Source organism: Gavia stellata, unplaced genomic scaffold (genome assembly GCF_030936135.1).
Source record: "Gavia stellata isolate bGavSte3 unplaced genomic scaffold, bGavSte3.hap2 HAP2_SCAFFOLD_94, whole genome shotgun sequence".
Classification (NCBI taxonomy): Eukaryota; Metazoa; Chordata; class Aves; order Gaviiformes; family Gaviidae; genus Gavia; species Gavia stellata.
The window spans coordinates 30,450-57,087 of NW_026777325.1; the positions used below are offsets into that span (position 1 = coordinate 30,450).

Genomic DNA, 26,638 nt, shown 5'->3' on the forward strand with positions numbered 1-26,638 from the left:
CCAGCTGGCAGGAAATGTCGGTGCTCACTCTTTGAGTGTGTGAGGGACACGCCGAGGAGCTGATTCCTGATAAGCCGTGAGAGGGCCAGCACCCTGGCCGTTGCCAGCGGGGGGAGTGCCCTTGGGAGGCGGAGAAGATGCGCAGACAGCTTGGGGTCGCTGGGAGCGGCCAGGATCGGAGCACCCCAGCTTCACAGCCTGGTCCAGCCCCGTTGTTCTCCTCGATGTCTGAGGACTTTCGGTGACAGCTCGGGGTCAGGGACGGGTGAAAGCTGGACACCCAGCTTGAGGCTGGACACCCAACTTGAAGGCAGCTAAAATGAAGGGCTGTGCATTCAGTCTCGGGTGGTTTAGCTGTCTGTTTCTAGTTGTGTTTTCAAACACTTGGTTGAGGGTTTCCTCTTGTTTTGGGGGACTGTGGGCTCTTCACTGCCACTTGTGAAAGTTCCCAGAATATGGTTGCAAGAGCTGGGGGTTGCAAGAGCTGGGTCCCCCATGTGTGTCTGTTACCCTGACCACGTGATGGAGTTGGCATGATGGGAAGTGCTTCTCAGGAGGGCTCTTTCCCCAGCTGAACCGGCTACAGGGTCTTCCTGTCCTCTCTGAAGGAAGTAATTTACCATCATCTTGCAGTTTGCCAAAAATGTACTAAGTGAAATGTGAACAAGAAGGTGCCATGCAATCTCCTAGTCTCTCAGCAGGTCAGGATTTCCTGCCTACTGGTAAACTGGAAAGGGTCTAGCGCTTACACTTTTCTCCATGAATGACACGTTGTTCGGACTAGTGACTAGGTGCATCCCCAAATGCCCAGGCTTTGTTTCTCTAGTGTATTTGGAGAAGTATTGCCTCCTGAAGGTACCGTGTTCCTGATGAGGAACGGCCACTTCTAATTAAGCTGACCCACCTTCTTTCTAAAGAGACGGACGGTGAGACTGTGGAGAAGGAGGCACTCCAGGAAGGAGGGGGTCTCGCGGTGCCAGTCTCCGACAAAAAAACGGTGGCAATTCAATCAACAGGCGTGCCAGGTAATTGCTTTCCTCGGTCATCCAGTGTCATAAATCACTGCGTGTCTGCAGGCTCTTCCCCTGCTGCCCACTAATGCACATGGTGTCATCAGCCATACTGTTAGTGCAGAGCAAGTGTTCTAAAAGAAGCCAGGAATGGCTGTACCTCCCACGATGTGCAGGACACATTAAGGTACAGAATTCTTCCTCCAGGTGTGGATTGCAAGAGAAACGCAAATGCTACAGATCCTAATGGTTTCCAGAAATTCTTCATAGAAGGCGCCATGGCGGTCTTGGGCTGCGTGCTGCTTGGGATGGTATTGTGGTGTGTGATCCGCCTGTGGAAGAAGAGAAAACGGTGAGTTGTTGGCGGGGGGTGTTGCCAAACCTCTGTATTAGGTGGCTGCTATTAGCCATGAAGCATTTAGAGGTCGGGTATCCTGGCATGCCGAGTTAGTTACTGGCCAGACTCTACGGACATTTCTGCTGTAAGATGTTTTAACCGGCCTCTCCATTCATGGGCAGTCTTCTCTGAAACCTGGTCTTACTGTTGCAAGTATGAGTTAAAAGTGACACTGCCTCGACAAAAGCAGACCCAGCCACAGACAGAGGCAGAGCAAGGTCCAGAAGGAAAACGACGAGGGGTGATACTGCCATAGAAAGTGAGAAGCACAATAGTGATATCTCCCTCCCAGTGGACGTCCCAGCAGAAATCACCCTGTTAGGTGATGCCGTAAATCCCATATGTTCACCTCGGCCAAGGTGTCCCAGCAGCTCAGACCGTGGTGACGAACCTTCCCAGCTATCAGCCTTGCTTTGGAGAGAGAGAGAGTCAGTCTGTCCCGTCTGCTCCCAAACCCTGCCAGAGCGTGTGTTCCCAGCACAGGCAGGGGTTTTGTCTGTGCAGGGGTATGTATCTCTTTGGATATGGATTCTGAAGAGAGGATGGAGAGCACCTCACCGAACAGAGCGCTGAGGCTTTCTGCTTGTCTGGTCAGGGAAGGGCAGGGGAGCCAAGTGCTGGTCTCTGCCAGACACGCTGAGAAAGGAGAACAGGAGGCTCTCCTGGCCCTGCAGTGCCATGCCCAGCTTTGCTTCCCTCGGTCTGCTGGGCTCACGTCTCCTTTCTGGCACATGCAGAGCAGGCAGGTCAGGATGGTCGGGGCCGAGAGGAGATGAGCCATGGGCAGGCGAGTAGAGCTACAACCAAGGGGTGCGGGGTGCCCTGTTTTCTGCATGGAGCTCTCCGTGCCCACAGCTCCCCGGTGCAGCTGCGCGCCCACACCCCATGGGGCACCCAGCACTGCCCTGCACCCTCGACCCTGCCCAGCACCACAGCCACGGCGGGGTCTCAGCAGCCTCCTCTCTCCGCAGGCGCCTCTCCACAGATTTGGAAGCCTGACCCACCTGCTGCAGCCTCCCCTAACACCCAAACAACCGGACCGCTCACCCCATCACCTCTGAGAGACAGACCTGACACCAGCAGCCATCACCTGTGCCTGGAACACCAGCCCGTCTGCCAAGGAGCACCAGCCCGGGCAGCCAGCTGGCCCACCCGCCTCCACCCTGGCCCCCCTGGCTGTCCAACTCAGCCAGCCGCCTGTTGTGGGACCAGCCCGGAGCCCTCCAGCCCCCGAGGAGCTGAAACCACCCCCCGGCTCCCCAAGACCGTTGCCCAGACTCCCGACCAACAGCTTCAGGGGTCGACCGTTCATTTCAGAATAATGGCGGAGCAATAAATACAGATCAGTAGCACAATTGTCCGGGTCGTAATGGCAGCAAAGCCAGGAATTCACCAATTCTGGGCCGAACTTCATATCAAGGCACGGAGGGACGTGGATGCCCACAGTGTCAGCAGGCAGGGAGCTGGGCATGGGACCCGCCGACGGGCTGGGGCAACCCAGCTTCCCTGGTGGGACTGGCCTGCTAAATTCTGAGCCACAGAGGCACTGCTGGGACTCCTTAACAGGTCATCACCCCCACCTCTGCTCCCCGTGCCAGCTCTGTCCTGGGGTGCACAGGACGGCGATACGCTGTAGGGCAATACGAGCCCCAGCCCCTCCCTTGGCTGCACACTAAACAGATCACATAAGGCAAAGCCATAAGTAAAACACAGAGCAGCACAAAGCTGCTATCGAGCCACCACAGAGACACCGTCTGCTCTGCTTTTGGCTGGGATGGAGTCCATTTTCTCCCTAGCAGCCCATACGGTGCCGAGGTTTGGATCTGTGACCAAACCAGTGTTGGTAGCACACCCAGGATTTAGCTGTTGCTGAGCCCTGCTTGCACGGCGCCAAGGCCTACTCTGTTCACACACAGCCCTGCCAGCCAATAAGCTGGGGGTGCAGTGGTACATGAAAAACTGGGCGTGAGCCGGCCCTGTGCGCTTGCAGCTCAGAAAGACAAGTGTGTCTTGGGCTGCTGTGGAATTTTGATAACGAGGTGGGATTCCTGTGCACTAAGAACCATTAAGACTGCCCTTGCTATCTCTTGTGGGACCCAGGGGAGTGGAGACTTGCCTGGCTAACACAGGGGAGGTGGCCCTGTGGAGGCAGGACAGCCCTGCTTGTGGTCAGCAAAGAAAGCAAAATAACAGGAATCTGAAGGGTTCTTTGTTTCTTCGAAAGGCTTCGTGTCTGATAACTGACCTTTGCCTCATTACCGGTGAAATGCATATTACAACTCACACCCTGCATATGCTAATGAAGATTAACGAGATCGCACTAAACATATAGGACTATAGCACTCGTCTCTCCACGCAAATCATGCTACACGTCACATATGGGTGGAACCTCGCAGTTTTGGGGATAAAAGACAGAGAAAATGATTGTTAAAGTGGGAGAGAAGAACCTCGATACCTGACGGACCAGTCGATGGGCTGCGTCCTCTTCCTCCACCCCAGGCAGGGACGCCTCTCGGGGTAAGCGCTGCACCTCTCACCCTCTGGGTGAAAGTTATCCCGGGGTTGTTGCATTGCTATCAAGTTTGCTAGCAATATCAACCTTAATTAGTAGCACTATTGTAGTTAGTGATTTTATCAACGGCAATCTCGAATCTGTTTCTGTCGCTTTCAATAAAATAACTGCTTTCGATTTTTGTGCATCTGCTCAGTGCAAGTCCTTTTGCTGGGGCTCTGAATAAACGAATCAGTGAATGTCTCTGACAGAGAAATTTAGAAACTACATTCCTTTTAACGTGACAGCTGCATCAAAAGAGGCGTGGCCAGCAGGTGGAGGGAAGGGATTCTGCCCCTCTACTCCATTCCCCTGCAACCCCGGCTGGAGCACTGCATCCAGCTCTGGGCTCCCCAGCGCAAGAAAGACATGGACCTTTTAGAGCAGGTGCAGAGGAAGCCACAGAAATGATCCCAGGGCTGGCACAGCTCTCCTGCGCAGAAAGGCTGAGAGAGCTGAGAGAAGAAAAGGCTCCAGGGAGACCTTTCTGTCGCGTTTCAGTATATAAAGGGGGCTTATAGGAAAGGCACAGAGAGACTTTTTACCAGGGTCTGTATTGACAGGACAAGGGGCGAGGGTTTAAAGCTGAAAGAAGGTAGGTTTTGATTGCACGTAAGGAAGAAATGTTTTACGGTGAGGGTGGTGAGACGCTGGAACGGGTTGCCCAGAGAAGTTGTGGACGTCCCATCATTGGAAGTGTTCCAAGTCGGGTTGGAGGGCACTTTGAGCAACCTCCTGGGGGAGGCTAGGGCTGCTAAGTTTTCTCCCTCTCGCAGCAAACACAAGGCAATAGCTTTACGTTGCCTGCGTTCCTCTGCGGACGTGAACTGCTGTCAGGATGTGCTGCGCGGGACAGCCAACAGCTCTGGACTCGTGACACTATTGCAGCTGCGAAAGCTGGTTGTGTTACAACTGCTGTGAGCAGGAGTATGGACCCAGCCATGTGGTGCCCTGTGATGGGTGCTGAACTGGGCTGAAGGACAACAGAAAGGGCTTCTTAAAATACGTTCACAGCAAAAGCAGGATCAGAGATCACGTTGGTCCGTTGCTTGATGAGCTCGGTCACCTCACAAATAGGGCTGTAGACAAAGCAGAGACGTTTCGGGCCTTCTTCCCCTCTGTCTTTAACATCGATGATGGGCCCTGGGACCCGCCCCACGCCCCCAGCCCCCAAGCCCTCTGTTGGAAGACTGTGACTGGGGGCATGATAAACTCCCAGCCAACTCAGAAATTTCTGAGACTTGCTGCTCCAGCTGGATACACCTAAGGCTACGGGGCCCAATGGGATTCGTCCCAGCGTACTGAAAGAGCTGGCCGATGGTATTGCGGGACCTCTCTCCATTATTTTTCGACGGTCTCGGGAGTCTGGAGAGGTCCCAGTCGACCAGAAGCTGGCAAATGTTGTCCCAGTTCTCAAGAAGGGTAAGAAGGAAGACCCTGGTAATTACAGGCCTGTCAGTCTCGCTTAACTGCCAGGTAAAATTTCGGAGGTCATTCTGGGAGTTATGGAGAAACACTTGAGAGACAACGCAGTCATTGGTCATAGCCAGCACGGGTTCATGAGGGGAAAGTCCTGCTGAACTAACTTAATTTCCTTTTACGACAAGGTCACCCGTCCAGTTGACCAAGGGAAGCCAGTAGATGTGGGTTTTCTGGAGCTTGGCAAAGCTTTTGCTACCGTCTCTCACAGTACCCTTCTGGACAAAATGTCCAGCCTACAGCTAGTCAAGCCCATGTTAGGTTAGGTGAACAACTGGCTGACAGACCGGGCTCAAAGTGTTATAGTAAAGGGGGTTACATCAGGCTGGCCGGCAGTGAACAGTGGGGTTCCCCAGGGCTCAGTTTTAGGCCAGAGCTCTTTAATGTTTTTACAAAAGATCTGGAGGCAGGAGTTGAATGTTCCGGCCCTCTCCTCCCCTTCCCCTCGGGGCTCCGTGCAGAAGAGATGACACCTCTCCACATTGTTGGGGCAGGACCGGGGGATGGGAAAGGGACTCACATCACACTTGGCAATCAACAACTCCCTCACGGAGCACTGGCAGACCTTGCGCAGGCCGGCTGGGCCTCCCTTTCCTGCCGGTGGGATGTGGCAGGCTTTGACCCTCGCAGCCACTGTCGAGCGCACGGGGCTGTGCCACTTGCAGGGCGCAGGGTCGGTGGGGGGGGGGTCACTGAGGACCCCCAACCCTCCTGCAACATGGCTGCCACCGTCTTGTCGAGGGGACCGCAGGCACGGGATGAGGAGGGGGCTGGAGCCCAGGGCTTATGAGGGGAGGTGGAGGGTGGTCCCTGTGCCCAGGGGCAGCCTTTCTCTCGGGCAAGCAACAAGGCAGGTGGGAGCGAGCCCCAGGAAAGGGGCCCTCAGCCCCCGTGGCCCTCCTCCTTCTCCCACATTTGGGCGTCTTTGAGGCCACAGGCCCCCCACGCCCAAACCCGCCATGTTTGGTCACACGCATTGGCCACAGTCACAATCGCCATCACAGTGGCCTCCTGCTGTCACCAGCCACCTCACTGCCTTTTGTTCCGGCCCTATAAAAACAGGGGCCCCTGCAGCTGGCCCACAGTTTGCCGAGCTTCCAGGCCCTCGCATGCCAAGCATGCTTGGAAGGAAGAGGAGCCGGAGAAGCGAGGTGGATGGCTGCCCACCTTTGCGTCGGACGCCACAGAGCCCCTTACCGCAACCGCGGAGGAGGAGGGTGCCTCACAGGAGGAGGAGCAAAATCACCCCTCGTGCCATGAGCGCCGTTGACCTCGCTTCTCTGGTCGACGGCATGCAGCACCTGGCTATAGGCCCACCAGGGAATGGCGGGGAGCCCAGGCGTGTCGATCTGCCAGGGAGCAGCGGGAGCAGCGAGGCAGGGGGCTGCCCACCTTTGCGTGGGACAGCACAGAGATGGTTCCTGCAACCGCCAAAGAGGAAGGCACCTCCCAGGAGCCTGAAGAAGGACAATCAGTGGAAAAAGAGGAGAAGGAACATCCCGCCTCGTGCCAAGAGAGCAAGGGCTCGCGCTCATGCCGAAGCCCTGCAGCACGCAACTGTGGCGGCCACACAGGGGAACAGCACGGGGGCCTGGCGTGTCTATCTGCTGAGGCACGGTGTGAGGCCCAGGCATGACAGCCCACCAAAGGATGGCGTGAGGCCCACAGAGGTGCATCCACCTCAAGAAGAATCATCGCTGGCAGTGGGTCCACCTGCCACAGGGATCACCTGGCAGTACCCCAGACGTCCAGGCTCCTTTGTGTGAGGTGGCACCAACAGCGTTGCAGGAGCAGCCGGCAGGATCCCTACCGGCGGCTCGCCCTCCGCACCTTCACGACTGGGCAATAAACAACAACAAAAGAATAAAAATGCTTTTGTCCTCCCTTATTTGGCACTTTGGTGACTGCATCTGCACTCCCATGTCCCCTCTCGGTCTCTGTCTTGGAGTAGGAGGCTCTTTCTGGAAGCTTTCTGTTTCCATGCCCACCTTCATGCTTTGGCGGTGCCTGACATTCTGGGGTTTTCTGGGCTGTAGCAGCAATAGGTTGAGAATAGTTTTTTAAATGGAGTACAATTAGCATAAGAAAAGCCACAAGAACCCTAGGGGTTTCTTGTTTCCAAAGATTCTTTTAGGTGATTGCAATGTCTCAGTCGTTAAGTGGGAATATCATGCAGCGGATACAAACAAGTTCAGGAAATTCCAGAAGCACATTGAAGGTAACTTTTTGGTGCGGCTACTAAGGGAGCCAACTAGGGAAGGTGCCCTACTAGATTTGTTGATTGTAAACAAAGAGTTTCTTGTCGCGCGGGTATGCAAAATGCAGTCGTATCTGTAATATCCTCTGCAGCTTCCACGGTCCCTGTATTGCTAATGCTCTCTGCCAGTGCATGTGCATCGGTAATGGTATCTTCATCTGTGACGGTGTCCCTATTGAAATGGTATCTGTAATGCTCTCTGCAGTAGTGCATGCAATGATATTTGCGTGCAACATGGTATCTGCAATTGTTTCTGCATCTGCCGTTGTATCCGTATCTGCAATGACATCTTCATTTACAAGGGTGCCTGCAACTGCAATGGTATCTGTAGTGGTATCTGTATGTCCAGTGGTATACCCCTATTCAACTGACTCCTTAAAAAATACCTGCAGTGTTTTGGCACCTGTAATGGTACCATGGCATCTCCATTTGAAATGGCATTTGCATCTGCAATGCTGTTTGCATTGGTTTCTGCATCTGAAATGTTATGAGGAATGGATTGTGCATCTGCAAAGGTATCTGCAGTGGTGTCTGCCATGGTATTTGCCTTTGCCATCTCCAGCAGTATTTGCACCTGCAATAGTAGTTGCATCTGCAGTGGTATCTTCAGGGGCGTCTGCAGCAGTATCTTCGGTAGCACCTTCTATATGTTTATTGGTAAGTGTAATGGTATCTGTATGTGTTATTGTGGTGGTTTAACCCCAGCCGGCAACTAAGCACCACACAGCTGCTCGCTCACTCCCCCCGGTGGGATGGGGGGAGAGAATCAGAAGAGTGAAAGTGAGAAAAGTGGTGGGTTGAGATAAAGGCAGTTTAATAGGGCAAGCAAAAGCCGCGCAAGCAAGCAAAACGCAAAACAAGGAATTCATTCACTAGTTCCCATTGGCAGGCAGGTGTTCAGCCATCTCCAGGAAAGCAGGGCTCCATCACGCTTAATGGTTACTGGGGAAGACAAGCACCATCACTCCCAACGTCCCCCCCCCGTTCCTTCTTCTTCCCCCAGCTTTATATGCTGAGCATGACGTCAGATGGTATGGGATCTCCCTTTGGTCAGTTGGGGCCAGCTGTCCCAGTTGTGTCTCTGCCCAACTTCTCATGCACCTGGTAGGGCACTGTGAGAAGCTGAAAAGTCCTTGACTTAGTAGAAGCACTGCTCAGCAACAACTAGAACATTAGTGTGTTATCAACATTATTCTCATCCTAAATCCAAAGCACAGTACTATACCAGCTACTAGGAAGAAAGTTAACTCCATCCCAGACAAAACCAGGACAGTAATGATAGCCGTATCTGTAATTGTAGCTATAACTCCAACTGTACCTGTATCGGCAACTGTATCTGTGTGTGTTTCGAGGTACGCATCTGTTCTTTCTCTGCCTCTCTCTCTCTCTATGTGTAATCGTGTCCATCTCTGTAACTGTACCTGTGCCTGTCTTTGTATTTGTACCCATCTCTGTTTCCTCATCCATAGCCATGTTGGTGACTGTCTGTGTAGGTGTCTGTATATTTATCTGGACCTATACCTGTAACAGCACATCTGTGTGTAATGGTGCCTGCATTCCTATCAGCGCCTTTATGTGTAATGGTTCCTCTGTCTGTCATGGTACCTCTCTCAATAATGGCATCACTTGCTGTATCTGCTGTTGTCTATGTAATTGAATGCATCCTTATATCGCTGACTGCAATTGTGTCTGTATCTGAAGTTTTACCTATTTTGTGCCTGCATCTGCAACTCTATTGGCAACTTAATGTGAATCCGTGTTTGTAATTCTATCAGTCTGGATTATGGCACCAGAACCTGTATTTCTGCTGGTACTGGTATCTGTGTCTCTAATGGTGTCTGCACCCGTAACTGTACCTGTGTCGTGGTTTAGTCCCAACCGGCAACTAATCACCACACAGCCACTCACTCACTCCCCTTCCTCAGCTGGACAGGAGAGAGAAAATACGACAAAAGGCTCGTAGGTCGAGACAAGGACATAGGGAGATCACTCACCAATTACCATCATGGGCAAAACAGACTTGACTTGGGGAAATGCGTTTAAATTATCACCAATCAAAATCAGAGTAGAATAATCAGAAATAAACCCAGATCTTAAAAACACCTTCCCCTCACCCCTCCCTTTTTCCCGGGCTCAACTTCACTCCCGATGTTCCCTACCTCTTCCCCCCGAGCGGCGCAGGGGGACAGGGAATGGGGGTTGTGGTCAGTTCATCACATGTCATTTCTGCCGCTCCTTCCTCCTCACACTCTTCCCCTGCTCCAGCATGGGGTCCCTCCCACGGGAGACAGTTCTCCACAAACTGCTCCAGCATGGGTCCTTTCCACGGGGTGCAGTCCTTCAGGAACAGACTGCTCCAGTGTGGGTCCCCCACAGGGTCACAAATCCTGCCAGCAAACCTGCTCCAGCGTGGGCTCCTCTCTCCACGGGTCCACAGGTCCTGTCAGGAGCCTGCTCCAGCGTGGGCTTCCCACAGGGTCACAGCCTCCTTCGGGCATCCACCTGCTCCTGCATGGGGTCCTCCATGGGCTGGAGGGGGACAGCCTGCTTCACCATGGTCTTCCCCACGGGCTGCAGGGGAATCTGCTCCGGCGCCTGGAGCACCTCCTCCCCCTCCTTCTTCACTGACCTTGGTGTCTGCAGAGTTGTTTCTCTCACATATTCTCACTCCTCTCTTCCCCAGCTGCCATTTCCCCGTTTTTCCCCCACCCTTCTTAAATACTTTATCACAGAGGCGCTACCACTGTTGCTGATTAGCTTGGCCTTAGCCAGTGGCAGGTCCGTCTTGGAGCCGGCTGGCATTGGCTCTATCAGACATAGGGGAAGTTTCTAGCAGCTTCTCACAGAAGCCACCCCTGTAGCCCCTCCTGAAACCAAAACGTTGCTACACAAACCCAATACAACCTGTAACTGTATCTGCATTGACAATGTATCTGCAATGGTGTCTGCAATGCTCTCTCATTCTGTAGTGCCACCTGGAAGAGTATTTGCATCGGCAATGGTATTTGCATCTGCAATGGCATTTGCAATGCTAAATGCTGAATGTGCACTTGTATCTTAATTGTATGTGCAACTGTACCTGTACCTGCAATTGTATGTGTGTTGTGCCTGTATCTGCAATTGTATCAACAATTCAATGTGAGTCCGCGCCTGTAATGATATTGGCATCTGCAGGGTTATCTGCAGTGGTTTGTTCATCTGAAATGGTGCCTGCAATAGCACTTGAACCTGCAATGCCATATGCAAACGCATCTGCATCTGGAATGCTGCATGTGCATCTGTAATGTCGTCTGCAATCTCCAACGCAGACACCATTGCAGATGCAAATACACTTTCAGATGAAGCTGCAGATGGGGATGCTATTGAAGATGCAGGTGCCATTGCAGGTGCCCTTGCAGATGCAGAAACCATTACAGACAGCACTGCAGATGCAAAGGCCATGTCAGACACCACTTCAAATGCAGATGCCATTGCAGATGTAGGTACCTCTGCAGACACCATTGCAGTAGGAGGTGCCATTGACGATACCTTTGAAGATACAGGCACTGGTGCCACTGGAGATAGCATCGCAGATGCAGATACCACTGCAGATGGCCTTGCAGATGCAAGTACAATTTCAGATGCAGTTGCTTTTGGAGTTGCTCTTGAAGATGCTGATGCCATTGCAGACACCCAATTCAGATGCAGATACTGCCTGTACTTTCAGTGGTATATCCACCACTACCCGTACGTGTCTGTAGCTGTACCTATATTTGTAACTGAATGTGTACTCATGTCTGTAGCTCCTCTTGTGGCTGCAATTGTATGTGTAATTCTGTCTGCATCTATGACTGCACCTGCAATTGTGTGGGTAATGGTTTCCGGGACTGTACTTTAATCTGTAATGGTAGGTGTTTTGTGTCTGTATCTGCCATTGTACCTGCAATCGAATTGGTATCTTCCTCATGGTATTGCTGTCTATGGCTGTACCTGGAAAGGCATTGTCAAGGATATCTGCAATGGCATCCGCATCGCTGCAAAGGTATCTGCATCTGCAGTGGCATTTGTAATGCCAGAGAGAGGCAACGAAGCTGGTGAGGGGTCTGAGAACAAGTCTTATGAGGAGCGGCTGAGGGCACTGACGTTGTTTAGTCTGCAGAAGAGGAGGCTGAGGGGAGACCTTATCGCTCTCTGCAACTACCTGAAAGGGGGTTGTGGTGAGGTGGGCGTTGGTCTCTTCTCCCATGGAACTAGCGATACAATGAGAGGAAATGGCCTCAACTTGCACCAGGGGAGGTTTAGACTGGATATGAGGAAAAATTTCTTTACTGAGAGAGTGGTCAAACAGTGGAACTGGTTGCCCAGGGAGGTGGTGGAGTCACCATCACTGGAGGTGTTCAAAAAACGTGTGGACGTGGCACTGCGGGACATGGTTTATTGGGCATGGTGGTGTTGGGATGATGGTTGGACTTGATGATCTTACAGGTCTTTTCCAACCTTAATGATTCTGTGATTCTGTGAGTGTCTGCAGTGGCCTCTGCATCGTCAGTGCTACCTGCATCTGCAACAGCACCTGCCTCTCCTATTGTATCTGCAGCTGACTTTACATCAGCAATGGTCTCTGCAGGGGTTTCTACAGTGGAATCTGCACCTGTAGATGTATCTGCATCGGAAACGGCATCTGCATCTGCAGCAGTATCTGCATATACAATGGTATTGCCTTTGGTTTCTGCATCTGCAACATTGTCAGGAATGGTATATGCATCAGAATCAGCATTGCCACCTGCATCTGCAGTAGCATCTGCAACAGTAGCTGCATCTCCAATGTGGTCTACATCTGCAGTGGCATCTGCACCTCCACTGGGATCTCCATCTTCAATTGTGTGTTCACCTGCAATGCTCTCTGCAATCGTACTTGCCCCTGGAACGGCGTCTGCACTGATACCTGCATCTGTAACGGTGTATGCATGGGGGTGTGAAATGCAATAGCATCTGCAATAAACTCTGCATCTGCTCTGGTCCCTGCATTGGCAACGCTATTTGCCATGGCATCTGCATCGGTAACGGTGTCTGAATTGCAGCGACGTCAGCATCTGAAATGGCATCAGTAATGCTACCTGCTGTGGTGTATGCAATGGTATTTGAGAGTGAAGTGGTATCTGCCATGGTATCTGCATCTGCAGTGCTCTCTACTTCTTCAGTGGCATCTGCAATGGTGCGTGCAGCTGCAATGGCATCTGCAAAGGAATATGCAATGGTATCTTTATCTGCAATGATGCCGGCTTTTTCAAGAGTGTTTACATCAGCAGTGCTACCTGCAAAGGTGTCTACAGCTCCAGTGGCATCTGCATCTGCCATGCTGTTTGCATTGGTATCTGCATCAGCCGTGTTATGGCCAATGGATTGTGCGTCTGCAAAGGTATCGGCACTGGCATCTGCAATGCTAATTCATTCTGCCGCGCCACCTGCAATGGTATTTGTATCTGCAATGGAAGCTGCAATGGTATCTTCATCTGTAAATGCATTCTGCATCTGCAACGACATCTCCATCTGTAAGGGCATCTGCAAAGGTATCTGCAGTGGTATCTATCGGCAGTGGAATAGTCTTCCTCTGCTGTATCTGCATCTGCAGAACGCCATCTGCAACAGCACCTGCATCTGCAGTGTTATTAGGAAGGGATCACCCATCTGCAAAGGTATCTGCAGTGGCATCCGCTTCTCCAGTGGTATCTCCATCTCCAGTAGTATATCCACCTGCAACGCTACCTCTATTGCTATTTGCAGCAGGCATGGGGTTTTCCCTCAGATGGACAAAAACAAATGATCAGAAAACACAGGATGGGTTGCAATGCCCATCACTTAATAATAATTTCATGAAAGGTCGAGAGGAAGAGAGGTGCTGCGATGACAGATGGTGAATTTCACAACCTGCCTCATACCCAGAGGCTCAAGCTCCGCGCACTCCGTGCTCCTGTGAGGCAGGCGGCTTTCCACAGCAATGCTGCTCATCAGCCAGCGTTACAGACATCAATGCCTGGCTCTCCTGCAGCACGAGCTGCCCACTGAGCCAAAGCACCTGGAGAACAGGGGCAGCGAGGCCACTGGTGAGCCAAGGCTGCCTACTGGCTCTCGGGGCATCCTGGGGAGAGCTGGTACTTTCCTCAAATTACTTGGAAGAATGAAGCAATTTGCTACAGGTGCACTTTTGAGACAGGCATTTCTGGTCTAAGGAGAGTAACCCAAGTTAGCTGCTCCCTTACCGTTCGCAGTCCCGTTCTACGCACAGACCCCTTCAGCAGCAAAGCTGGTTGCAGACTTGTGCACTCCCACTGCCTGCGCTCGCAGGGGCATCAGCCCCATGCACTTCTTTGGGAGCCCCCTGAGCAAACCCAGAAAGTGGGTAAATGTGTCAAAGACACTGCGCCTCACCCGTTAAAACAAAGGGGCTGGCTGGAGCCCCAGTGACGCGCGGAAACAAACTTTACAACTCACAAAGAGTTATAAAGCAGGCGTGTTTATTACGGCGCCGGGTGCAAGGGGATTTCTCCTCAAAGCTTGCACACCATTTCGGCAAGCAGTCGGATATTTATTACACCAAAGCATACATAGTCATAGGGTTTCATAATACGTATGTATAAGTTGGGGGCGGAGTTGATTCAGAAACTGCGCAGGCTCAGATCTGTCTCTGGTGGTCTTTTACTTCTTCAGGGGTCTTATCTTCCTCTTCCTCTTCTGTCCTCTAGATGAACTTCAGTCTTTTAAGCGTGCTGTCTTCTTACTTGTTGATTTCAGCAGTTTTAACAAGTCCTAGTCGGTTCTGTGGTCAGACTAGCCTTGCAGTTCCTGTTATCACTCCCTTTGTTCAGCAAGTAGCTTTTGACAAATACCAGTCCCTGATAAACTTAACCCTTAACAGACGTTACAGGCGCCAGCCTTGGTAAGTGAGTTTTAGAAAGAATAAACAAGAAACAATATCTAAGTGGTTAAACAAGAAACAATATCCAAATGGTTAAAAGCAGACAGTTATGTCTCTGTATCCCCAGAACTGGCCTACAGTGGGGAGCCGACGAGAGATGGCTCAGGGACACACCACGGCCGGCAGCAGTGTTTGCTGCATCCAAGCGTCCTCCTCCCATCCCCACAGAGCTGCTTGGCGCTGCTGGTATCTCCTATTTCCCCCAACTGGCTGCTTGCTCGGACCAGACGTTTTGGTTCAGCTGCATCTCCTGAAAGAAAGCAGAGGAGCAAGAAGCCAGAGGCAATGGGAGAGAAGCCCCCAGGGCGCAGAGTCCTTGGAGATAAAGGCCTTTGGGGAAGGTTTCTCACATCAGGACAGGCCAGGAAAACAGAGGAAACTATGCAGTGGGAAGACTCCAGCAGGCAACTTCTTGAAGGGGCTGAGCTCTGCCTGCTGGCCAGTTTTACTAGCTCTCCTGACAGCAGTAACAACAGCTCCCAAAGACAGGCTATTTACAGAGCATAGTCTCCTCTGAACAGATACAAGCATAACCTTGACACCTCGCCTCCCCCAAGCAGCCCCCTCCTGCCCCGCTCTTGCGAGAGGAGCAAGCTCTGGTCTGGGTGCAGGGCTGGAGGGAAGCCTCTGACACCGGCCAGGAGGTGAGGACCAGCTCCCACAGGGGCACACTGCCCCCACGGGCCCCAGCCCAGCACAGCCCCAATCCTGCGGCTGTGGTCCCCCAGGGCATGGCCAGGCTGCACTGTCTCCTTGTGCCACCCCACCTTGCGGGCAGCTGAGATGTCTCCAGGCACGCCCTGTGCATGGAGGGCTGTAGGGGCCCAGGCTCTTGGGGTGCTGGGACCCAGAGATTGGGCTGTGGCGTGTTCCCCGCTCTGGGAGCAGAACAGGCACCCTGGGGGACTCGCTTGGATGTGGCTGTCCCTATTGCTGCTCTTAAGAGGTCAGGCAGAAATCCCTCCAGAGGCCAGGACCAACCCCATCTGAATTGCAGCATCCTGCCCAATTGCGACAGGTTTCCCTGCCTTTCCAGATTCCCCTGGCCCCGCCACCCCAAGCCCCTAGGAGCAGAGATGGGTAAGGGCTTTCCAGCAAGGAAGGAGGGGTGAGAAGGCCAGTTTGCTCATCCTAGGGCTGAAGGTGCTGGGACACATGGGGCTGCTCCGCCCGTTGCACCCCAAGGCAAAGGGTGAGGGGCAGAGCACAGCTGGAGCCAGAGGAGCACAGCTGGAGCTGGGGCTGCCTGACTCATCAGGGGATGGAGGGAGGGAAGGCTGTGGGGAGTGATGTCCATGACTTTTTCTGGGAATGCTGTCTCAGACCCCAGCGAGAACTAGGGTCATGCCTCCCCACCCTTCTCTTCCCCTGCCTTGTTAGGTCTCCTGGTTGCCACCATCACCCGTGCCAGGAAAGGCACTCTAGAAAATCTCCTAGATTGCTGGAGCCCTGCTCGATTGTCCTTCCAGCACGTACCAGGGTGCTTCAGGTCCCCCATGAGGACTAGGGCCTGTGAACGTGAGGCTCCTTCCACTTGTTTGAAGAAGGCCTCCTCTACATCTTCCTCCTCAACAGGAGGTCTCTAGCAGGTAACTGCCAACACGGCACCCACGTTGCTCTGCCTGCTGATGCGGACCCATAAGCTGGCTCCTGTCCCACCCCAAGCAGAAGGCAAGTCCACCTCCTCGCCTTCCCAGACAGTCCTTCCTGAAGAGCCAGTGTCCCTCCACCACAGCCCTCCCGCTGTGCCATCTACCCACCACACCTCTGTGGTCCCAGTGTGGCCGCAGCCCTGTAATCACACACAGACTTCTGGCCCTGCTGATGCTTCTCCACGCTGTGTGCATGAGCGTGCGGGCACTTCAGGGAGGCACCAGCTGTGCTGGTTTCCAGGGAAGAGCGTTAGAGCCTCCTCTGTTGTGCTGCCTGTGTGTTGGGATGTGCAGGAGCGGGGCTGCACATGTTCACGCTGTGCTGTGTGTGGGGACTTTATTCCCTCCTGCCCCTACCAGCAGTTCTGGGATCACTCATAGGGTGTGTGTAATCCCTTTCGATGGATCCATCACCAGGCACAGATCAGTCAGTCCAGCTGGCAACAGCCCCAGAGCTCTTCATTTTGTAAAGGGGCCTCCCAGCCCCTCTGCTAACAGCCACTGCTACAGCTGCCGCTCCCAGCAACTTCCCCTCTGCTGCGGTTACCAGCATCTAGTGCTAGGGAGGAAGAAAGAGAAGTGTATGATCGTATGGACAGGGAGAAGGCAGAGAAATCCTACAGGCTTAGCTCAGGCCACCTGTGACGGGATCTGCTTGCGATGAAGCCTCAAGGTGTGTGTGAAGTGGGAGAGGAGCCTTGTGCCCAAGCCCATGAGAAGGTCCCAGGTGCCGCTGATCAGCCTGGGGCTGAGTCAGGTGGGGCCAACACCTTGGGTGTCCCATACAGGTGTCCCCCCTCAGGGCAAGGTGTCTTGGGGCAGGACTCTGCAAGGGAAGGACATGCTCTCTGGTTTGGAAAGGGTTTGGAGAGCCAGCCATCAGAGGGATCCCCCCGTCTTCAGCCAGGGCTTTTACGTCCCACATGGAAAGCCAATTCTGGGTGCCCAGGCAGTCCCCTTGGGTGTCAGGGAGGCCCAGCCCAAAGCCAGCCTCCAGAACCTGCTTCTGTCTCGCAAGGGGTGTCAGAGAAATGCCCTCTTTCCCCCAGGGCTGCTCTCAGTGGAGGGATGGGCCTTGCAGCCAGGGGAAGCACCATCCCTTTTTGGAGACGGTTACCAGGGGAGCTGCCTCTGCTGCTCTTGATGCTGCCTGTTGTTCTCAGTGATGTGCTTGAAGATGTTCCTCCATGCTTGACGTGGCTCCAGCCTTCTGAGGACCCGGACTGCTCATGGGGAAAGGTGGCTGCAACAACAGGGAAACATCATCCTTCAGCCTCTGCCGGAGACCCCTTCTGCCTCTCCCCTCGCCCGGCCCCTGCACCCACCCAGTCCCCTGTGTACCCACCCTTTCACCCTGTGGTGAGTTCTGGGCCTTGGCCGTGGCGGTAACCCAGGTCATGCCCATGTTAGGAGACATCAGAGGGTGCCCTATGCAACCCCAGGACACAGGCACAGGGGTCCTGGACATCTCTGTGGGGTCACAATTGCCCCAAGCTGCCCCCAGAGCTGGCGCATGCTTACTCAGGCTGGAGTCTCTCCAGCTGGGCTGCTGCTGCCATCTCCTCCGCTGGGAGAAGGTTTTCAGCCTTTCTCCACCTCTTGCTGACCTCCCTTCTCCTGGGCTGGGCTGGAGGGTGGGGAGTCCAAGTGCCTCCAGTGCCGAGTGCCTGACAAGGAGGAGATGCTCTGAGCAAACCAGAGGGCAAACACAGGTGCCGATTCCCAGACGACCTCTTGAAAGGAGCCTGCAGCTGGACCTGGGAGCCGGGACACTCAGCACCGCATGCCCAACATCACGGCTGACGGCTCCTTTTGCCTCTTGGATCCTGCTCCCAATCTCTCCCAGGGAAAAACCCCTGCCCTGCAACTGGGTGTCAGTCCTGCTACCACCCCCTGCAGACCTGCCACCCTGGCTGCCCTGACAGAGAGGGTCGCTGCTGCTCTCAGCAGTATCAATTGCTGCCCGTACCTGGGGCAGCTGTCGGTCCTCCCCTGCAGACCAGGCTTCCTACGCCACCCATTCTGCCTTTGCTTGCCCTCGCTGCTCTTGCCACCGGGTCTTCGCTTGCTCCCACTCTGCGGACAGCTGCCAGACCTCCACGAGGGGATGGAAATGCAGCAGCAAGCAGGATTAGTCTCAGCTCCTGGAGGGGCTTCCTTTGGGTCTGACCCACTTTGCTGCCCCTTGCCTCAGCCGGTCGGTCAGCTTTGCCCCTAACAGATCAGGGGCCGTGGAGTCACGCCAGGCTCTTCAACTCATGGCAAACACAGCTGAGTGACCAAAGACCTCCACTGTCAACGACCTAGGAAGGACTTGCACGTTTTTTCCAGAGCCCCTGGCCAGAATAAAGTGTTTCATGACAACCCAGGGGGCAATAACAGGCGGGAACGGTGTGCAGCACCTTCCTTTTCAGGAAGAAGGTCTGAAGGAGGTGACAGACAGGTTCCAATGAACGCAAGCCACGGGATCCTTTCAGGGTGGCTCTCTGCACAAAGAGGCTTTTGCTGAGTCTCAAACAGCACGGTAGTCACAGCAAGGCACGTACCCGCAGCGCTCTCTTGCAGCCTTCAGACGATGGGAATGCAGCGCTGGGCCTGCCTGGACGAGCTGGCTCCTGCCTGCCTGCCTCCTTCGTCCTGAGGGATCTGCCTGCACATGGGGGGAGCACGCTGCAAAAGAAACAACAGGAGGAGTCAGCATGAGCGCGGGGCAGTTTTGTCTCCCATTTTCACCCGGTATCAAAGCTCCCCAGGCTGGCAGAAGAAGTGGGGCAGGTGGGGCCGTTTCCCATGGCAAGCTGGAGCCTTTCCTGAGCCTCGTCAGACGGATGGGAAAGGACTGCACCTCAGGTCTGGTGTAAGGGCATGCCAAGCGATGGAGGGTGCACCAACATCCTCCACCTTCCCCACTAAGGGGCCCACGATGGGGCAAACAAGCTCATAAAAAATGTGGGGCATGCGTCGGGGACCTTCCTGAGTCCCTACAGCCAGAGTGTCCAAAGGAGATGTCTTGCCTACATGGGCGCAAAGGTCCCTTTCCCCCTTCCCACAAGGGTCTCGCCTGGCAGAAGGCTTCTTCCCTGTGTCTTGCTGCCTGGTGCCCGGCCCCCGGTTTGGCAGCACAGCGAGGGAAAACTTCACCCACCTCTGCAGCAGCTTCTCAGGATGCCCCTCTGCACCTGGGAAAGGAGGAAGCTCTTCAGAGCAGCCCTGTGGAGCGTGTGTTTTAACCAGGCTGCGGTCACCCAGCGTGGGGCCGGGCCCCATTGGGAGAGCAGGGCCCCACCTGGACAGCAGGGCCCTGTTCCCGTACCTCTTTTTGATTGCTTCAGCCTGTTTCCCAGCAGGTTCCCTGCTGACCCAGGGACACCTGGAGGGAGCCCAGAGGGCAAAGAGAAAGTGACACCGTGCGCTGGTCCTTTGCTGCTGAGCTGGGCCAGACTCCTGGGACAGAGGGAGCTCCTGGCAAGTGGGCAGCGCTGCACAGAGACACCTCTGCCCACGAGCAGCCCCTCTGCAAAGCACAGCAGGGCTCAGGGCACTGCCTGCAGGCACAGAGGGGAGAGGAGCAAGGCAGAGAGAGGTTAAAGGCAATGCAGAGGACAAGGATACCGAGAGCTGACTGGGGGAAAAAAGTTGCAGCTACAGAACTAGCTGAAACTGGCAGATGCAAGCAGAATGAAGAAGAAAGTGACCAAGGAAACAATTCCAGGAGAAAGAGGTAACTTCAGAAGGCGGCCAGCCCAGCGACCAAGCAAACCAGTAAGAAATCAAGAGACCACTGACCAGAATTAAGTGATTGGACTTGGGGTGGTACGTTGGGGTACTTGGGGTGATGGGTGGTACGTTCCAGGAAATCTGCCCATAAGGGTATAATGGGGGTGCGTGATCTGCAGTAGGGGTCCCTCCTTGGAGCCACCCACCTCGAGCTGCTCTGCATGTCAGATAAATAAACCACTTACTAACTCAGGGGATTGGCGACTCGTCTTCTGCGAGCAGAAACCTAGGGCCGAGCCCTGTTGAGGTGGCACCCGCATAATTCCTACCATGGTCTAGGGGCTGGCTGCACAATTCCCAAAACAACAAGCCAAGGGCCTGCTCCTGCCCTATCACCTACTCAGGCACATGTGACATCACAAGAAGCTGCCGAAGCCAGCTGCATGCTCCTGCCCTAAGACCTACAGAGCCACCATTGACATCACAAGCACCTGCACCAGCCAGGAGTCTATTTATACCCAGACAGCTACTTAGCCATCAGTGACAACACAAGCAGCTCTACAAGACACACCCTGCTCCTGCCCTATCAACTACTCATGCACCTATGACATCACAAGCACCTACACAAGCCAGGTGCATACTCCTGCCCCATCACCTGCTTGGGTGCCACCTATGACATCGCAAGTAGCAGCACGTGCCGGGGTCGTGCTCCACGCCTATTGGCTACTCAGTCAACAGTGGCCCTCCAGGAACCTGAAGAAGTCAGGGGCATGCTTCTGTCCTACCACCTCATCCGCTATCACTTACATCACAAGCAGCTGCAGAAGCCAGGGGCATACTCCTGCCCTATTACCTACTCAGGCACATATGACATCATAAGCACCTGCACAAGCCAAGAAACAAGAAAGATCAGCCACAGACATGCAGAGAACTGGACAGCCACACACTTGGTGCCTACACAGTAGCAGTATCAAGGCCCTGCCGAGACACAAAACATTAAATTAATGTGCCGTTTTTCTACACAGGAAGCAACTAAGGATCAACTCAATACAACCATCTGTGGTTACGTATTTTCACAAGAGGCACACGCTGCTTCAGCTTCTACCTTTCAGTCTCTTACCCATGAGAAAATGGAAGCATGTTCTATGGCAAGAGGAAACCCTTAATTGGAAAGTCAGTTCACGGCCTAATTTGCCTCTCTATGCACATATCTAGTGAATAACCCAGGAAACGTTTCAGAAGGCTCATTCACACTGCTCCTGTGCCTGCAGCACCCCTGGGCCTGGGCCTGGGCCCGGGCCCCACCTGCATCTCACCAGTTTCTCCTCAGGCCACTCAGCCTCTGCCCCCTCCAGCCCCGCCCCAGGCCAGCTGTGACTGACAGGCCACCTCCTGCTGCGCTGATTGGCTCAGCTGTGGCCAATGGCACTACTGTTGCTGGGCTGGCTGGAGCCAGCTGGCACCAGCTGGGCGGGCAGGGGCAGCCCAGGCCTCTCCTCCCAGAGCTGCCCTGCCCCCGCTGCCCTCCCACACTGCCACAGACCCTGGGGTGGATCCTGGTCATGGGGGGGTGATTTTGGGCAGCCATGGCCATGGGCAGGAGGAGCTGCCTGTGATTATCCTGTAGCTTTTTTGGGCTTTAATTCAGGCATCTTCAGAGGAATAAAGTCAAACGCCAGCAGCTTCTGTCCAGGCCCTCTCCTGGAGCAGACAGGCTGTCCAGGAAAGGGCCCTGTCAGGGCACAGGCCTCATCCTGCTGCGCTCGCCCAACCCACTCCGCCAGTCGCGGCAACTCACCCCCTGACCGCAGCTCGTTCCTCAGCCAGCCGGGATACTGGACCTGCGGAGAGATGGCCTTCAAGAAGGGCCATTGCCCCTGGAGCTGTTCTCTCAGCAGCTCAAGGTGTGTGCACAGCTCTGCCGTCCCTCTGTCCACTCATGGGGTCTGGGCCTGCTCAGGGAGAGAGGGAAGGGAAGGGGGTTGAGGGGAAGGGACATGACAGGAGGGGAGGAGAGGGGGCAGGAGAGGAGCTGCCGTGGGTTTGCTCTGGAACAGCAAGTCTTTCCCAAAATGTGGGTCTGTCTGTGCTGCCAGCCACAGCCCTGGGCAGGAGGAGCTGTGTGGTGGGAGCTGCTGGTGTCGGCCAGGCCGGCACCTGGCAGGAGGGAGGGCTCTGCCCTCGGTCACACCGCCCATGCTGAGCCCAGCCCCCAGGGCCTTCCTCAGGCCTCGCCTTCCCCCGGGGCTGAGGAGAAGAGACACCCTGTCCTGGCATGGCCCAGGGCATCCTCCTGTGGCCAGAAAAAAGGACGGAGTCCCGTCACTCTCCCTACACAGGCTGACCGCTGTCCTTCGTGTCTGTCCCCGGGGCTCCCCAGCACTGGCAGGCCCCGCAGGGCTTCAGGGCCAAGCAAACGCTGGGGTGCCAGGGGGTCCTGGGGCCCCGGGGCAGCTTTGGGCATCTCTGAAGCTGAGGCACGGCTGCCCCTTTGCTTCTGCAGATGCAGTTATTTGCTGCCCCTTCATGGTCAGAACTGTTTCTCCCCGTGGCACGTGGCTTGGACAGATGATACTTCCCTGTTAGTCGGGGAGAACTTCAGGGAAACGAAGACGTCATAACATGCACACAGGTCGGGGGACAGTGAAAAGGAGCCATGTCAAGGTTGTCCTCCTCTTTCACATCTGAACTCAGATAATTGGGTGCCTCCCAGCACCTGTCAGCTTTTTTTCCTCCAAGCTTCACAGCGTTTTGCCAGTGAAAGCGAGTTGGGCTGAGCTGGTCTTCGGGATAACTCAACTCCTTTCTTTTTTAATTGTGTGCCTACGCTTCTCTTTTTTCCCACCTTTTCTTTCTTCTCCACTCCCCCAAAGTTCCATGCTCTATTAAAGGTAATTTTTATTTGACTTCCTGCACAGATCGGAGAGTAGATACAGGATATAAGTATAGGCTGGTCTATACCTTCAGAGCCACAGGCTATAGACTACATAGGTATGGGCTACGGGTGGAGTTACTGTTTGATAATTATCATCTCTTTTCCGTATTCTAAAATAGGCAAGCAATGGGGCAGCAGTGTAATCCTCCTACTGAGAAGTTGGGCTCAGTCTGGAATGATAGGAAGCCCACCCTAACTGATACAGTAGGAAGCGAGACAGAAAAGGAGAATGGTCAAGAGAGCCATTGAAGTAGCAGCTGAAAGCTGGTAACTCCTGCCTACAAGGTGGGAAAGTGTGGGCTGGAGAGGCAGAGGGCTCTGCTGCTAACGCTGGCAACGGGTAAGCAGCAGGTCCTCTTCAGAGGAGGTGACAGGCATCTGAGTCTTTCAAAAGGTCCTTCGCAATTGCTGTGAACTGGGGCCCTGCGACAGTGATGGCAAAGCCATCAGACTGCAACTCGGTTCGGTGTGTTTCGTTTTCGGTACCCATTTCATTGAGCTAGAATTATTTCTTTGCAATTAGGTGACGGGGATCTTCTTGCACTGATCTTCTCTTTCTGGAGCGCGTCCTGACATCCATTGTCATCCAGAGCTTTCCCCTCTGTTCCAAAGAGGAGCAATGGTCATGATGTGGAATGACTCCTGTAAGTAATGACTTCAGCACTAAGCTTGGATTTTCTGCATCGCTGAAGACAAACGGACATAGCAGGTGCTCCATCCCTGACTTTTAATGTGCTTAAAATCTAGAGGGAATAGGCAGGTGTTTCCTCCTCATCATCCCCTTCCTCCTCTTCCTCCTGCGTCTTGTTGCCTCCTGTTGCCTCCTCCTCCTTCTCCTGTTGCTTCCTGTTGCTTTCTGTTGCCTCCTGTTGCCTCTTCCTCTTCCTCCTTGTTGCCTCCTTCTCTTCTCTTCCTCCTCCTCCTGTTGCCTCCTGTTGCCTCCTGCTGCCTCCTCCTCTTCCTTCTCCTCCTGTTGCCTCCTGTTGCCTCCTCCTCCTCTTGCTTCTCCTTGCCTCCTGTTGCTTCATGTTGCCTCCTCCTCCTCCCGTTTAAACCTGTTGCCTCCTTCTCCTGTTCCTGTTGCCTCCTGTTGCCATATGCTGCCTCCTCCTCCTCCTGTTGCCTCCTTCTCCTGATTCCTCCTGTTGTCTTCCCCTTCTTTAGTTGCTTCATATTTCTTCCTGTTGTGTTCTACTACTCCTCATGTTGCCTCCAGTTGATTCCTGTTTCTTCTTCCTCCTCCTCTTCCTCCTGTTGCTTCCTTTTGCCTCTTGTTGGCTATTCGTTCTCCTCGTCCTTTTACCACCTGTTGCGTCTTCTGGCCTCTTTCTCCTCCTCCTGTTGCCTTCTTTTCCCTCCTGTTCCCTTCCCCGCTTCTTGCCTTCTGTTCCCTTCCCTTCTTTCTCCTCCTCCTCCTTCTGTAGCTTCATATTTTTGCATGTTGCCTCCTCCTCCTCCTGTTGCCTCCTGTTGCCTGCTGCATACTCCTCCTCTTCTTGTGCTTCCTCTTGCCTCCTCATCCTCTTCCTCCTTCTCCACATGTTGCCTCCTTTTACCTCTTCCTCCTCATCGTCCTGATGCTCCTGAGTGGAAGGGAGAGACGAGTGCCATGGAGCAATCCTGTGTTTGAACTGCATTCACTGCCATTCAGATCTGAAGGAGCATACTGAAGTATTTCAAGGGAGCTTCTCTGTTCTGTTGGCTTACAGACGTGCCTGGAGGTGACGGATATCCAGCCTCGTGGCTGGATTCCATGGCTGTCACGCTGGGAGATCGCCTGGGTAGTCATGGCTTTTTACTTCCTTTGAGAGCTGCCAGCTCAAAGCCCAAATGCGAGCGAGGCATCTCTTGCAGCTGGCACAATATACACCTGCATCGTGTGCGCCATATCATTACGTGATCCCCTCATATGTTGTGCTATTCAGTTATGACAGTGTATATCACAAGGTACGATGGAAACTTCTCGTCTGTGTTTGGTTGCAGCTGTGGATACAGGGAGGGCTTTTCCGACTTCTCGGCTGGATCCTACGCTGGAGCTCACCTGGCAGCCCAGGGGTGAGTAGGCAGTCTTGACTGACTTCGTAGACTAGGCACTCGTTTTCAGTATTTTATTTGTCAGAAATTTAACTTTATACTTTCCGTTAAGGTCCTCAAAGAGCAAAGGATAAAGCTGAAATAGGAAACTCTTCTGAGCGGTCATCAGAATTGCTAAAGGAACTCCTGAAGGAGTGGGTATATACCACTCTTACCAGAAGACTTGGGAAGCTGAGGTTTTAGAGGCATGCATGGACAAGCAGTAGCCTACACAGCAGGAAGGGATCGATCGGAGCCTCACTGCGGTGACGCTCAATTTCACGCCTTGCACGTGCTGGCAAGCTGCAGAGATTTTCCAGAGCCTCTGCTGCCCATTATGGTTCCAGCTGAGTCCCAGGGACAGCTGCTGCCCCAGTTATAGCGTTACTGGTCAGAGCCGTTCTGGGCAGACGTTGGTACCCAGCTGGCAGGAACTGGCGGTGCTCACTCCTTGAATGCATGAGGGACTTGCCAAGGAGTTCATTCCTGATAAGCCGTGAGAGGGCAAGCACCCTGGCCATTGCCAGCGGGGAGAGTGCCACTGGGAGGTGGAGAGGATGCGCAGACAGCTTGGGGTCGCTGGGAGCGGCCGACCTTGCCTGGGCTGCAGGCATCCCCCATTCAGGATCGGAGCGCCCCAGCTTCACAGCCTGGTCCAGCCCCGTTGTTCTCCTTGATGTCTGAGGACTCTCGGTGACAGCTCGGGGTCAGGGACGGGTGAAAGCTGGACACCCAGCTTGAGGCTGGACACCCAACTTGAAGGCAGCTAAAATGAAGGGCTGTGCATTCAGTCTCGGGTGGTTTAGCTGTCTGTTTCTAGTTGTGTTTTCAAACACTTGGTTGAGGGTTTCCTCTTGTTTTGGGGGACTGTGGGCTCTTCACTGCCACTTGTGAAAGTTCCCAGAATATGGTTGCAAGAGCTGGGGGTTGCAAGAGCTGGGTCCCCCATGTGTGTCTGTTACCCTGACCACGTGATGGAGTTGGCATGATGGGAAGTGCTTCTCAGGAGGGCTCTTTCCCCAGCTGAACCGGCTACAGGGTCTTCCTGTCCTCTCTGAAGGAAGTAATTTACCATCATCTTGCAGTTTGCCAAAAATGTACTAAGTGAAATGTGAACAAGAAGGTGCCATGCAATCTCCTAGTCTCTCAGCAGGTCAGGATTTCCTGCCTACTGGTAAACTGGAAAGGGTCTAGCGCTTACACTTTTCTCCATGAATGACACGTTGTTCGGACTAGTGACTAGGTGCATCCCCAAATGCCCAGGCTTTGTTTCTCTAGTGTATTTGGAGAAGTATTGCCTCCTGAAGGTACCGTGTTCCTGATGAGGAATGGCCACTTCTAATTAAGCTGACCCACCTTCTTTCTAAAGAGACGGACGGTGAGACTGTGGAGAAGGAGGCACTCCAGGAAGGAGGGGGTCTCGCGGTGCCAGTCTCCAATGAAAAAACAGGGGCAATTCAATCAACAGGCGTGCCAGGTAATTGCTATCCTTCGTTCATCCAGTGAAATAAGCCAGTGCGTGTCTGCAGGCTCTTCCCCTGCTGCCCACTACTGCATATGGTGTCAACAGCCAAACTATTAGTGCAGAGCAAGCGTTCTAAAAGAAGCCAAG

General features: G+C 53.9%; 1 protein-coding gene across 1 annotated transcript; it reads right to left on the reverse strand.

The window, feature by feature from the left end:
- Window positions 1-14,190: 14,190 nt before the first annotated feature.
- LOC132321904 (uncharacterized) lies at window positions 14,191-24,523 on the reverse strand. Its single transcript, XM_059835280.1, has 6 exons — window positions 24,510-24,523; window positions 21,817-21,947; window positions 18,848-18,971; window positions 17,823-17,968; window positions 17,419-17,544; window positions 14,191-14,899 (listed from the first exon to the last, which is right to left on the reverse strand). The coding sequence occupies exons 1-6, from the start codon at window positions 24,521-24,523 to the stop codon at window positions 14,724-14,726; spliced, it is 717 nt and encodes a 238-aa protein (XP_059691263.1). The 3' UTR covers window positions 14,191-14,723.
- Window positions 24,524-26,638: the final 2,115 nt, after the last annotated feature.